Source organism: Littorina saxatilis, linkage group LG5 (genome assembly GCF_037325665.1).
Source record: "Littorina saxatilis isolate snail1 linkage group LG5, US_GU_Lsax_2.0, whole genome shotgun sequence".
NCBI lineage: Eukaryota > Metazoa > Mollusca > Gastropoda > Littorinimorpha > Littorinidae > Littorina > Littorina saxatilis.
Window position 1 is genome coordinate 47,529,654 of NC_090249.1, and position 15,469 is coordinate 47,545,122.

Sequence of the window (15,469 nt, forward strand, 5' to 3'; positions counted from 1 at the left end):
GTGGACAGGGACGCTTCAACATGGCGGCAGTTTGAGAGATCAGGATCTGTCATGAAAAACGTGATTGTCGTCACCTTTGCATTGAGCATACTTGTTGCTCTTGCACCAGGATTAGGTATGCTGGCATAGTTAACAAATTGAATAAACTAGAGGAAAACTATTACCCATGAATTTCACACGCTTTCCTTCGTTAAAATGTTGAAAAACACTGATGAGACGTTTTTTATGGTTCACGCTTCACGGCATTCTATAAGTACGGCAGTTCCCCCCACAAACTAAGCTTAACTCATTCAACACGTCCACCCTATGACATGACTATACACTCAGAACGCCTGAGCCAAAGCATATAAATAGCCTGCTGACAACCAAAATTGGGACATTTTGAAAAAAATATTGTATTTTGAAAAAAATATTGTAAAAAAACTAGTACATGTGGAGATTTACTTTTTGCACACAATTAAAGAAAGATCTTTCATTGTTTCAGAAATGTACATTGTATTTGTCAAAAGGCTTGTTGTGTTTGTGTGGTATGCTATTGAAAATGTCAATAAATAGCCTGCTGACAACCAAAATTGGGAAATTTTGAAAAAAATATTGTATTTTGAAAAAAATATTGTAAAAAAACTAGTACATGTGGAGACTTACTTTTTGCACACAATTAAAGAAAGATCTTTCATTGTTTCAGAAATGTACTTTGTATTTGTCAAAAGGCTTGTTGTGTTTGTGTGGTATGCTATTGAAAATGTCAACAATTTAAATAAAAAAAAGTCCAGAGGCACCACATAAATACTACAGACATGTTTGAAAATATGCACAAAATGTTGTTAGTGAATACTCAAAAAAGAATTTACTAACCTGAATGAGACAATGAGATGACTGGGTGATGACTATGATGAATATATCCATGTAGAAGAAAAGAAACACTTGCTGTCACAGTATTTACAGTGCCACACTTGGAAGCACAGCTCAACGCAAAACGCCACACCACATTCCAGGCACCAGAATCGAGTCCCATTGCGTTGGGTTTTATCCATAGAAGAAAAGAAACACTTGCTGTCACAGTATTTACAGTTTTTGTATAAATGACTTGTTTAGAACTCGGTTTATGCACGGAGAACATCCTTCTTTGTGTGCCACACTTCGAAGCACGGCTCAACACAAAGCGCCGTGCAGCCATGTGGCCACAGCACATTCCCGGCACCAGAATCGCGTCCGTCCGCTTGCATTGGGTTTTGGCCAAAGTAGCATTGACACCTCGAGCTCTTGATTTGGCTAACTCATTCACCCTCATCACTCACTTATCCATCTATCACAACAACACTGTTTGATGCACACACTGTCTGCCTTCTGCACGCCGCTTCGCTTCGCAACAACAACACTGACAACTCGCGACATTTTGGAATCCTAAAATATGAAACTAAGGCATGGGTTGGTGCCGTCAATGACCTGTAGTTTCCAAACTAACCAATGAAATCAACTGTTCTGGGAGTTATTTGTCGCGTATGATAATGCAGCCGACCTCTGAACCTATCACGTGGGTTTTCGTATGGAAAATCCCCAGCGTGGTATTTTCCACTTCCAACGCTACTATTATGGCGGTGTGTGGCAAAGTGACTCACGCACCTTACGCACGGATTCTGGCGGCGTGCTGACAACGGCATGATCAGTCAACGCTTGTATTCGGGCGGCGCGGCGCGAAAAAGTTAACTAGACTAAACTACTTCCTATAAATGTCACATGCTTTCCCTCGTTAAATTGTTGAAAACACTGATTGGACGTTTATTTGGGCTTCAACAAGTTCAAGGCCTACAAAGTACATGTACTACAACTACAAACTAAACTAAACTCAGTCAACTGTGCTCCAAGTCCAACTCAAACTAAGCGTAGGCGTGCCAGAATTTGATTGCAGTCGGCTAGTGGAATGCAGCTGGTTCAGAACAAGCATCAACAAGGCGTTTCAAAGATTTTGTGTCAACAAATATTGTTGAAAACAGTATTACGAACAATAGCCGCTGCTTTCAAACTATTCCTGGAAAAACAGACATTCACAGGAACTCTTATTTTCCCAGGACGATCGTAGACTGGAACCATCTACAGGACACTCAAGTTCTGGCAGGATCTGTGGAGATCTTTAAATCTTATCTCCACCCAGTCTAGGACTTATTTATGCGCTCCTCCCTTCCGTTGATCAAATGCCAGAAGTGGTTTTTCAACGTATTATCACAGACAGAGAGAAGGAAATCTGTGTGGGATGGGATCTTCCTGTTTGTTGCTTTAGATTTCTGAGATGCAAGGACTGTGATTTATCATTTCATGTAAACCAAACATTGTTGTCACATGATGCAATAAATGTAAAGGAACTGTGATTCATGTAAACCCAACATTGTTGCCACAGGATGCAATAAATGTAAAGGAACTGTGATTCATGTAAACCCAACATTGTTGCCACAGGATGCAATAAATGTAAAGGGACTGTGATTCATGTAAACCCAACATTGTTGCCACAGGATGCAATAAATGTAAAGGAACTGTGATTCATGTAAACCCAACATTGTTGCCACAGGATGCAATAAATGTAAAGGAACTGTGATTCATGTAAACCCAACATTGTTGCCACAGGATGCAATAAATGTAAAGGAACTGTGATTCCTGTAAACCCAACATTGTTGCCACAGGGTGCAATAAATGTAAAGGAACCAGGGTTCGACACTAGCGGGGGCGGGGGGCGGAACGCCCCAGAGTTTTGTGTTCCGCCCCAAACATTGCCGAAGCTTGGGGCCCACTCCGCCCCAGGATAAATTCCAACAATGACAAACCGAAAATTCTAATGCCAGCAGAGCCAATCACTAAAAATCGCCAGTCAAAGTCGTCACTGAAATTTGCGTTACGATCAATGCCGCAGTCAAGAAAAAAACACATTCAAATCGTCGAAGGACAAAGTCGTAAGGGAAATAACTCCCAGATTGCGCTCTTTAGCGTGAGAGATAAGTATCGCCTTCAAATGCCAAACGCAAAATGTGGCGACACATCCCTGGTGTAAAAAGACATGGTCAAATGAAGATGAAGAACAGGGTGGAGAGAAACGAAAAAAGGAGACCGATGCAGCCAAAAGCGCGAAGCGCTGTCGTAATTTCAATGTCAAATGGTTGAAAGAATTTCCCTGGCTTCAGTACGATGAAGAAAAACAGACAATGCATTGCCGCACGTGAATACTGAGAGTGGGCCCCAGATTTTTTTTTTCCGCCCCAGCAATTTCCATCTCTGGGGCCAGTGTGGCCCCAGGCCAAATAAGTTAGTGTCGACCCCTGGGAACTGTGATTGATGTAAACCCAACATTGTTGGCACAGGATCCAATAAATGTAAAGGAACTGTGATTCATGTAAACCCAACATTGTTGGCACAGGATCCAATAAATGTGAAGGAACTGTGATTGATGTAAACCCAACATTGTTGCAACATGATGCAAATCAGCAATGAATGTATTGTAAAGAAAATGTGATTGATGTAAACCCAACATTGTTGCAACATGATGCAAATCAGCAATGAATGTATTGTAAAGAAAATGTGATTGATGTAAACCCAACATTGTTGTCACAGGATCGCTGAAGGCCAGCTATGTCGCAGAGACAGACATCAGAGCTCTGCAAGAGGATCTGGCAGATTCCCACCACACACCTCTTTGTGTCCTCGTTCGCAGAACAGGTCTGTTGAGTGTCGTCTTAATTATGTCCATGGACTGTGTCATCACTTGCCATATTTCAATGAACTGTCGCTTTCCTGCTTTTCTTGGTGGTACAGTGGAACCCGCCTTTTAAGACCTCCACAAGTCAGAAAAACAGGTCTTTATGGAGGGAGTCTTAAAATGTAGGGTAAATTTACAGAGGTTATGAACAGAAAGTCTGAAAAAACATGGTCTTATAAGAAAGGGAGTCTTAATTGGTGGGGTCTTAAAAGGGGGTTCCACTGTACGTCACTGAACAGGTCTGCTGTCTTATGTCCATGTATTGTTTCATCACATAAACGCGTGCAGTGGCCTAGTGGATAACCCCACCCTTGGTTGGTTGGTTGGTTATGTTTTTTAACGTCCCTACAAACTATATGGCTATCCGGGATCATCTAGCTCTTCTTAAATCACATCTGCAGTAGTCAACCAAAATATATTAAATGTAGGGCGCTTTTATAGCATCTTGTAGTCTGAACATTTTTCCAAGTCGTTCTTGGAGAAACTAAAAAAAATTCAGTTGTTACTGTTAGACATGCACATTTGTTTTTGTGGTAAAAACTAAAGTGGCCTTATTAAAATAACAGGTTCAAAGTTTGAGAAAAGGATAGCTGAGCTGTGGTATGACAGCAGCCGACCCGATACCAGAGACTTTGCATCATGGAGGCTGGCAGCGTTGAACGTAACGAAGGTAAGTCGCCCTCTGCTTGGTTTAAACAGTATTTTATTCAGATACATTTTTACAAAGCCATGGAGTTTATGAATAATAAAGGAGCACAACAAGATAAACTTATAAATGTGCTCTAAGAGACAAAAGAATAAAGTGGCGTACGGTAATGTAGTTTCAAAATATTCAAACCAAATCAGAACAACAACAATAACAAAAACAACATCAAGAACTACAACAACAACTCTGGTTTGATCAACAGAAGATCTGAGAAACAAAGATAAGTAAAGTCTCTTAATGCATACAACTTGTGCAATAGAGTAAGTGAGAGAACCACACTCGACAAGCGCTTAGAACTGTACCCACGGAATACGCGCTATATAAGCTTCATATTGATTGATTGAAGTCGAATCTCAGGCAGCTGCGAGAATAACAAGTATGGAGAAGAACCAGCGACTTTTATCCTTTTAAATTATTAACTATAATAATTACTTGTTATTTACGGATTAAATTCACTTGTTCATTTCAATGCTTGTTATTCACTCGGGTGCCAGGAGATTGGTTCGGCATAACTTTCACTTACTCTATTGCACATGTCTTCTTCTTCTTCTGCGTTCGTGGGCTGAAACTCCCACGTACACTCGTGTTTTGCACGAGTGGAATTTTACGTGTATGACCGTTTTTACCCCGCCATTTAGGCAGCCATATGCCGCTTTCGGAGGAAGCATGCTGGGTATTTTTGTGTTGCTATAACCCACTGAACTCTGACATGGATTACAGGATCTTTTTCGTGCGCACTTGGTCTTGTGCTTGCGTGTACACACGGGGGTGTTCGGACACCGAGGAGAGTCTGCACACAAAGTTGACTCTGAGAAATAAATCTCTCGCCGAACGTGGGGACGAACTCACGCTGACAGCGGCCAACTGGATACAAATCCAGCGCTCTACCGACTGAGCTACATCCCCGCCCCTATTGCACATGTCATCTGCATTTAATTAGAGCGTTTACTTAATAATAATAATAATACGAATATTTATAACGCGCACATATCTCACCAACAGGCGACTCAAGGCGCACATACACTCATTCACACACACGGAGACTTAGAGTCACTAACACACACACACTATCAACCATTATATTAGATCTTAAAATAGCACTCTGCCTCATTAATTTGTTTGAGATATTTGATCGTCACAAGTCCAAAAATGTTCACATGTCCTTCATATTTTGTTCCCTGATATGCAGTGATTTGTTAATTTGTTTGAAATGATACATGATTTTATCTTTTTTCTCTCCTTTTTGTGTGTTTGTGTAGAAGTAAAAGAATACAATTATGTATGAAATTTAAAAGTGTGTTTTTTGCTTTGTAATTTTAGTACACTTTTGTCTCAATATTACTTCAAGATGCATTGTATGTTCTACACAGGTGAAACATTTACCAGGTTATCTACTGGTGAATTCTGAAGCCCCCAAGTCACCATTTCTCCGGTGCTTTTTAGGCCCCACTCTGCAGCATGACTTAATGCCAACTCAGCTGAAACCCAAACAATGGCTACAGTGGCTGAATCAGTTGGTGCGTCTGCTTTCTACTCATTTGTAAGCAATTTAAACCAATAGATTGTTAATTGCATTAACGGTTGAACCCTCCCTTTAAAGACCCCCCAATTTAAGACTCCCTCCATTTTAAGACCATGTTTTCTCTGACTTTGTATTCATAACCTCTGTCAAAGTACCCCCTTTTTTTAAGACCTGATTTTCCCAGAAGTTTTGAGGTCTTACAGGGGGGTTCCACTGTATTGCAGATGCCATAGAACTGGTTGGTAATGTACAGGCTGCTAGCACTGTGTTTGTTTTGTGTTCTGTGTGCATTCATTGTGTTTATATGTATGGTTGCCAGGCCTCACAGTACCGGCATCAAGTGCAGGGCAGTGTGGAAATGATAGAGACGTCGGCACGCCAGCATCGCTTCACGCTGGTCGTGTTTCCCACGTCGCACCAACATCATCAGCTGGAGCAGGCTGTCTTCAAGGTCAGTGCTGGTCCCCTTGTCACTCAGTAAAACCAAGGGTAAGTGCTAAACACATTTTCACAGCCTGAAACTTGGAGTCAGTGCTACATTTCTCATGGGTCGATCCCAGATACACCCTCTATTCACAATGTCACAAGTCTGTTTCTGTTCGTACGAGCTTCTTGTGAGATTTATGTAAGCGTTTATAATATTGAGAAAAATTGCAGTGGTTACTAAGCTACGATTGTGTTGAGTTTGAAATTGACAGAGTAACCTGCTGTAACCGAATGCACAAAGCACAACAATCACCTTTCAAAACAAAGCCAGTCAAACAGGATTGAGAATTTTAGAGCTAACTTAATAGCAAAAACTGATATGGGTACACAAAGGTTCCTAAGAGCGTACCAGGTGACAACAGCAGCCATACCCCATCACAAACAGCTCTCGACATGCATGCTTTGGCAGGGAAACAACTCCATCAATGACAATGCAGAGCACCTGCCTGTGACAAAGGTGACTTCTGCAACTACCTGTCACACTGCCATGTCATGGGAGGCAAAGTGTTCATGCAGATTATATTTGTTGGTACTTTGGGTTGAGGTTTTCAACTGGTAGAAGCATCCGTACCTTACTGTTGTGTCCTTGTTTGATTGTTGCAGTTGGTGGGCGCTCTTTTCAAAGAGACCACGATCAAAGTCGTTGTCATCCACCCTACATCAGTAAACCTTCGGTGAGTGCTTTTACAGTGGACTGCAGCCTCCATCCTGCTTCTCTCTGCAATACAGTGGAACCGCCCTTTTTCGACTTTCAAAAATCTAAGAAAATCGTATCTTAAAAGGGAGGGAGTCTTAAAATGGAGGTTAATTTACAGAGGTTATGAACAGAACATCTAAGAAAGGAGGGTCTTAAATAGGGGGAAGTCTTAAATTGGGGGGTCTTAAAAGGGGGGTTCCACTGTATAAGTATAGAAATTAAAAGTCTCAGGCTTTGGAAAACACGAATAAACACATGCAAGACATTCCGAATACCAAAAATATATATCCCCTGTGCTTGATCAACCCCCAAAGTGACCATTCACAGCACCAACCCAAGAAACCCAACCAGGTCCCTAGCCAACTCCAGGAGGTCTCCTCTAGCTACCAGCTGTCTGCATTTATCCCCCCCACCCATCCCCCCCCCCCCCACCCCCTCTTTTTTTCTTATTTTTACTCTTTTTTTTCAATTTCTTTCTTTTTGTCATTTTTTTTGTTACACATTTTTTTCTCACAAAGCCACGGTTTTCCTGTCTCACGTTTTGATGTGAGGGCGTAAAACTTCAATTTCTCTCTTGTCTGGTGCACACACAGTGAGCTAGGGTAGGAAAGGCAGAGAATGGTGGGGAATCGCACAGAACAGCGATGACATGTTAATTTTCATCTTACTTGATCATCCTTATGATGTTTACTTTGTCTAATATTTTGCTCTCAGTGTGTGACTAAATCTCTTATGGTACGTTGATTTTGATGTTTGTTTCTGTATTTTTTTCAGAGAAATTCGGGAAGAATACCATGTTACCAGTGTTCCATCTGTTCTGCTCATTGAAAAAGGTGTGTACAAAGTTTGTGTTTGTTCATTTTATAAATGTACCAGGAATTGTGTAATGTAAGGCTCAGTTCATATTTTAGGCTGGGTTACCTGTAATTAAGTAAAGAACGAGAAGAAGAAAAAGAAAAGATAGTCCTGTAATGTATTTGGAGCAATGAAAAGATGTGTGTTCTTTGAACATTTGTTAAAATTGAGTCTGAGTAAAATAAATAAAAATATAAAAGCAAAAAGGTGACAACCAAAATATTGTCCTTCCAAAGTTCAGACTTCATTGGCAATTTGTGATGGTTACAGATAGGACACCAGAGAGGAAAGTGTGTGTGTGTGTCAGTGTGTGTGTGTGTGTGTGTGTGTGTGTGTGTGTGTGTGTGTGTGTGTGTGTGTGTGTGTGTGTGTGTGCAATCAACAACAAAAAAGAATTGTAGGTGATTGGAACATTTAGTTATTGACAAAACAAAATGTTACAATTACAGAACGTCCACCCAGTGGTCTTTTAACAAGACAAAAAAGAGACAAACAATTATGATACAAATAATGAACTTATCTCAAAATCGTCGATGAAACTTGCTTGTAAGATCCTGGCGAGGTAATCGCTGTAAACAGACTTCGTGAGGCCCTGCTTGGGATGTAAGTAGACTCGTGAGGCCCTGCTTGGGATGTAAGTAGACGTAGTGTTGAGGCCAAAAACAACAAAAAGAGTGTACTATATAGAGATTATACTATGTTCTATTTTTAACTCGCGTTGGGGCATCTCGAGAGACTTTCTTTGTTAAGTGGGGCACTTACGGGAGTCGAGGCTTGCCATGACCCCATCAGTGCTCCACTAAACAAAGAAAGTCGCAAGGGATTCCCAACGTTGTGTGGAACATTGTGTAATTTCCTTAGTACACTCTTTTAATGTGTGTTTCAGTGTATTTTGTTATGTTTGTTGTGTTTGTGATGTTTACAGACAGGACATCAGAGAGGAAAGTGTCATTGTACAGTATCCACGATGTGACTGTCAACAAGTTCGAAACAGACTTGAGAGCCAGGCTTGTTCCAGCTCATCAGTTTAACATGGTGAGTTATGTTTATTCATATAATAGACTGAATTGTGCTGCATGACTTTTGTATGTCTTTGTTCATCATATCAATGTCCACATGTTCAGTGCTGAGTTGTCAAATAACACATCAATATTAGTCTTATTGAACCTATTACAGTGGAACCTGTCTATAACGACCACCCAAGGAAACAATCAAAAGTGGTCTTTCTAGACAGGTGGTTGTTATGAAAAGGTGAATTATAGAGAGAAAAAGCCTGTCGAGGACCCTTTGGGATGGTTGTTTTGGACAGGTGGTCATTCTCAAGATGTGGTTGCTGGGGCACTGCAGGTTCGGTTGTACACATTTATACTGCAAGCATTTTGTTTTTAACTTTAAGCACAACCATATTTTCAATTGATTAAAAAATGATGTCAGAATGGACTTTTTGTACAAATTATACATTGTTTTTGAATGATTTCTATATTGTGATCTTGGATTGCAGACTGATTTTCAAGCAGATGTGCTGACAGTGAAAACATCGGAGCGTTACAGACCCTACCTGATCGGCTTCTACGCTCACTGGGAAAAAGACACCGCTGTATTCCTGACTTTTCTGCGTCTGGCTGCAGAGGAGTTCCTGTCAATGGGAGCAAGTCTTCGATTCGGTTTGGTGGATGCAGCAAGAAATCCTTCAGGTTTGTCACAAAGAGACTGGCACGGTGGCCTAGTGGATAAGGCGCCAGCCTTATGTGGAAGGTCAAACACACAGTACCTTCATTTTAGGTTTTGAATTGCACTATTGTTTTGTTTGGATGTAATTCTCAGTTAAAGCATTGTTATTTCTATTAAAGGGTGTTTCCTTTGTTTGCTGTTGCAGTGATTTCCCAGTTCATGTCTCCAGGCTGCTTGCAACATTTACCCTTCCTTGCTCTCTTTCAGAGAGGTAAATGTAATGTGTGTGTGTGTGTGTGTGTGTGTGTGTGTGCCTGCCTGCCTGCGTGTGTGTGTGTGTGTGTGTGTGTGTGTGTGTGTGTGTGTGTCTGTCTGCCTGCCTGCCTGCCTGCGTGTGTGTGTGTGTGATCTGTATTTTTCACACTTTTTTTTAGGTGCTTGTGTTAATCAATTTCTTGTTTATATGATACGACTGACCACCTTTTGCTTCCAGGCTAATAACCCTAAGACAATTTTGTTTACTTGACATTATGGATACTAAAGAAAGACCTATATTTTCAAGGGAAAATAATTAATATTTTTATACATGAGTCATAAAACTGTAAAGAGCAGTTCCTAAAGATGTATGTCAGCACAGAAGTTTCAAGCATATTTTATGACTATGTTGTGCAATTCTTGACCTATAAAGAAATATTGCTGAGTGACTTTGACTATCATGAGTTTAATAATGATAATAATGAGGATATGGCGCAAATCTTAAGTTCTTAGCGCCTCACAAAAACATACACAAACAAATAGTTCTGTACACAATGAGATTGGGATTCCTTTTTGTTTTTCTTTGTGAGATGAACGCTTTATTTGTAATATTTGTGTGTGTGTGCATTTCAGTGGATGGTACATCATCTGTCAATCAAACAGAACTCTTGCTACTGCGTCCAAGCCCCTTCACTGTATACTCCGCCCTCCTGGAGGCGGGGCTTACATTGACTAACATGGAGCATCAGCCAATCAGATATCAGCCTTATGGACATAATACCCAGGTATCTCAGTAAATGTAACGTTTTGTTTTGTCAATAATTAAACATTCCAATGACGCACGCAGTGGCCTAGTGGATAAGACATCATCCTCCTAATCGGAAGGTTGTGAGTTCAAATCCTGGCCCAGCCGCCTTGTGGTGCCTGGTAGTGCCTTATTCCCCTTTGTGTGTACATGCAAGCAAGACCAAGTGCGTACGGAAAAGATCCTGTAATCCATGTCAGAGTTTGGTGGGTTATAGAAACAAAAAAATACCCAGCATGCATACCCCGAAAGGGTCGTATCGCTGCCTACATGGCCTGGTAAAAACAGTCATACATGTAAAAACGGCGAGAATTTCAGCCCATGAACGAAGAAGAAGAAGAAGGAAGTTTTAGCTGTATGCACAGGGCCTGCAGGTAGAGGTTCCAATGATGTGTGTGTTAGGAACTGAGCATGATGTTCACCACAAACTTGTTAGGCTTGTGAGAAGATGGTAACTTTTGAACAATATGTTTACATAATAGGGTGCCAAAAATGTGGAAGTTGACACACATGTGCAGGTGTGTGTTTGTGGTGTGTCTACAGGTGTGCTTAGCGAGGGAAGGACCGACGGGTGACACGTGCGCTGCAAACTCCTCCGTCTGGCTCTATCCACCAGACTTCCTCTCCACCTTTCTCAACTACCCCGATACAGTGGTACCTCTCTTTACGACCCCTCTCTTTTACGGGTCCCTCAATATTACGACCGACTTTTCTCTGACGGATTTTTTCTCCTTCTTTGTCTTGGTATTTCTCACCTCCGTAATACGTCCCCCTCTCTAATACAACATACGACCGTCCATACGTGGACTTATAACGACTTTTCACAAAATTATCATGGGTTTCGTTTACTCTAATTATATCTCCAGTCGAGTCAGTGCGCGATACGGACGCTCAAAACTTGCGGAAATCCTTTCCGTGTACAACATCACTTCGGCACGCAAACAGCTGAAGCCACGGGTTTTCGTTTCTATTTCAGGTCATTACTTTATTATGACTCTAGATAAAGCTCATTTGCAAGATCTCTGCTTCATTTCGCACAGACCTGTGCAGTAACTCTTACCTAAAAACACGCAAAGTTACATAAACGTCATGAAAGTAATCCGCCCATCGAACCAACACCGAAAGTTGTGGTGACGTCATGAAATTTTGCGATGTACGTCAGCGAAGCACGTGCAAGTGTTTTCTGTCAAGCTAAAAATGGCCGACGCCAGAACATGGTTTCGAAATCTGGAACTTTTTTTTGCTTTCCCCGATCCGTGACCGAGTGACGCGATATACAACCGCGCGTTTGGTTGAATCAATAAATTCTCCTCAGAATCCCGTCAGTGAAGTTTGAAGATGAGTAGTGGAGTGTCCTAAATTACTCAACTCCCTGGACAGTCCGAAGTGCAGTGATGTCCCTTGAAGGAGCGAGCGTTTCATCGTGAAAACTGACGCTTTTCGCTACAATTTTACATCAGTTTCAACACACTTCCGCTGTTCTTTATGTTCGGTAACTTGCGTTTGGGACACTGTGTCATTGTTTTTAACCAAATCCTTGCTGGGTATCGTATGATTGTGATTAGTAACTGGTAATGTTATCGACATCGTCATCGATGTGCATGCTTTGGGACCGCATGCTTTTGTTCGACCTCAATGTGTTTATTGCAAACCTTAACTCTTAAATAGTTACGGGGCAAGAAAACTTTGTGTGGGTAATTAATTGAATAGAAAACTGGTGACCATAATCGTTCAAGTAAAGAATATCATTACTTTGTGGGCGGTATCAATCAAAACGCCCATGTCATTCAATCCGGATCAGTGATGGACCCGGACATGAACATAACAAACCAACTCCTCCATATAACGACCGAATTTCGGTAACATTTTCAAAGTCGTTAGATAGAGGTACCACTGTACTCAGGTATTCAGCATGGAGGGTTTTTTGTTTGGTGGGCTGCATGGCAGACAGATGATTATTGGGCTTTATTATTATTTCATATTATTCACAGCGGGCGCAATGACCTAGTCGATAAGAGGCTGGCCTCCCATGCGGAAGGTTGCGTGTTTGAATCCCGGTACGTCGCACTTGGTGGGCTAAGGATGGAGATTTTTCTGATCTCCTAGGCCAACTAATGTGCAGACCTGCTAGTGGCTTATCCCCCTTCCTGCTAGTGCCTTATCCCCCTTCCTGCTAGTGCCTTATCCCCCTTCCTGCTAGTGCCTTATCCCCCTTCCTGCTAGTGCCTTAACCCCCTTCCTGCTAGTGCCTTAACCCCCTTCCTGCTAGTGCCTTATCCCCCTTCCTGCTAGTGCCTTATCCCCCTTCCTGCTAGTGCCTTATCCCCCTTCCTGCTAGTGCCTTATCCCCCTTCCTGCTAGTGCCTTATCCCCCTTCCTGCTAGTGCCTTACCCCCCTTCCTGTGTACACGCAAGCACAAGACCAAGTGCGCACAGAAAAGATCCTGTAATTCATGTCAGAGTTTGTTGGGTTATAGAAACATGAAAATATCCAGCATGTGTCCCCTAAAAGCGGCTAATGACTGCCTAAAAACGCTCATACACATAAAACTATTGGAGTTTCATCCCATGAATGCAGAAAAAGAAGAATTCATAACTAGGTTGGATCGGATGTAATAGCATTAATTATGAGGCATCTCACAAGGCACTTTTAATGTTGTCAAGCTGATTCAGACCTTACGTAAGAAAACTTTCACTGTTTTTTGGGTGTTATTTTTAATGAACTTCGTATGCTGGTATTATAGTCTAGTGTTAAAGATGTTGCAGAGTGAAGTGTGTTGTGTGTGCAGAGTGCAGCGGACAGAGGGGAGGACCAGGCTGGTGTTGGAATACCTGTGGTACTGGGAGCAGACTGGGACACAACACAATCACATAGCAACTCTGATTCACAGTGGATCATCACAGTCCGCGTGGTCTGTCACGTTAACACACTCTTAGGGATGGGGGCATGGGGTGGAGTAAGGGATGATGGGGTACGATTCGGGATGATAAGGTGTGATGTATCCTGCTAATGGACTAAAAGGGAGGCAACTATTCAGTATAGTACCGATGTTATAATCACTGACTTCCCTTGCAAGCACTTCCGTAAACGCACACACTACATTGTAAGCGTGGCTGAATAAATACTGCTTCATTGCAAACATCTTGCGTTTATTTCATGGGGTTTTGGGTGGGATTAGGGATGATGGGGGTTGGCGTCAGCAGTAGAATGGGACAGAGAACTGAAACACGGTGACGACCGACTACCAGTGGGATTAGGGATGATGGGGGTTGGCGTCAGCAGTAGAATGGGACAGAGAACTAAAACACGGTGTGACGACCGACTATCAGTGGGATTAGGGATGATGGGGGTTGGCGTCAGCAGTAGAATAGGACAGAGAACTGAAACACGGTGACGACCGACTACCAGTGGGATTAGGGATGATGGGGGTTGGCGTCAGCAGTAGAATGGGACAGAGAACTGAAACACGGTGACGACCGACTATCAGTGGGATTAGGGATGATGGGGGTTGGCGTCAGCAGTAGAATGGGACAGAGAACTGAAACACGGTGACGACCGACTACCAGTGGGATTAGGGATGATGGGGGTTGGCGTCAGCAGTAGAATGGGACAGAGAACTAAAACACGGTGTGACGACCGACTATCAGTGGGATTAGGGATGATGGGGGTTGGCGTCAGCAGTAGAATGGGACAGAGAACTGAAACACGGTGTGACGACCGACTACCAGTGGGCCACTAGACTGTGATCAGTTAGGCCGTCTGTTTGTTACAGGGAGTTTGTATGACCAGGGTGTTTATTCTCTGAAAGTTTTAGGAAATGCACATATTTTCTGATTCACTCGGAAGGGATGTATATATCCTGAAAAACGTAGAGATTATGCATATTTCTTGAAATGTTCAATACTTTTTCTGATTGTATAACTTTTGTTGTTTTTCAGTTGGTTTCTCCTTTATTTTCTGAATGACTCAGGTAGAACTAGACTTTCTTCTCATACTAAAGCATATTTGTCTTGAAGTGCATACGTTTTGTTCTTCTGTTCCAGATGGTCTTCATCCAGGAGCCATGCAGAAGCTGTGAACAAAATCTTCCAGTGTTTCAGCAAGTTTATCAGCAACTGCATGCAAACGGTAAGACACAAAGGATGCCTCAAGCAACAGTTTGATTGTGATGGTTTTCTGAATGATGGATGTGGCTTTTATACTGTTCAAAAAAAGAAACGCATAGCTTGTAATATTTGGTTAATTTAGTTATATGGCTACAAGGATATCCACCAAACTGCAGAAAATGTTTATCTGGTCGTCGACCTTTCGTCCATTGCCACAAGTGAGCTCTGCACGTGACGCATGCGTTATCAGTGGCTACAATGTCAAAATTGCTCATTTGGCATGACCACTCGTCATGCTTCAGTGTAATCTCGTGAAACTCGGGGAATATTGAGCTCTCACCATGTCTTCCAAAACCCATAAAAGCGGATTGTTCGCCACAAAGAAATCAGACGACAATTCAGCGACGAAAGATGGCCCGATTGAGCAGAGAAGACCGCCAAATTGCATTGGGTCGTTTACAAGCAGGCCAAAGTCAAAGTGCAATCGCCAGGCACTTCCACGTGTCCCAGAGCACCATCAGTAGACTGTGGGTCAGGTTTCAAGCCACTGGCTCCGTTGCTGACTTGCCACGAGCGGGAAGACCAAGGGCGACAACTGCTGCTCACGACCGCTTCAGACCAAT

General features: G+C 42.2%; 1 protein-coding gene across 1 annotated transcript; it reads left to right on the forward strand.

Moving 5' to 3' along the window:
• LOC138967781 (uncharacterized) lies at positions 1-14,903 on the forward strand. The gene is made up of 14 exons (XM_070340437.1): positions 1-115; positions 3,598-3,702; positions 4,309-4,412; positions 5,819-5,965; positions 6,290-6,421; positions 7,060-7,130; positions 7,928-7,986; positions 8,934-9,043; positions 9,510-9,702; positions 9,885-9,950; positions 10,568-10,719; positions 11,283-11,393; positions 13,529-13,651; positions 14,784-14,903. Exons 1-14 carry the CDS (start codon positions 52-54, stop codon positions 14,901-14,903), a joined length of 1,557 nt encoding a protein of 518 aa, XP_070196538.1. The 5' UTR covers positions 1-51.
• The last annotated feature ends 566 nt before the right edge of the window (positions 14,904-15,469 follow it).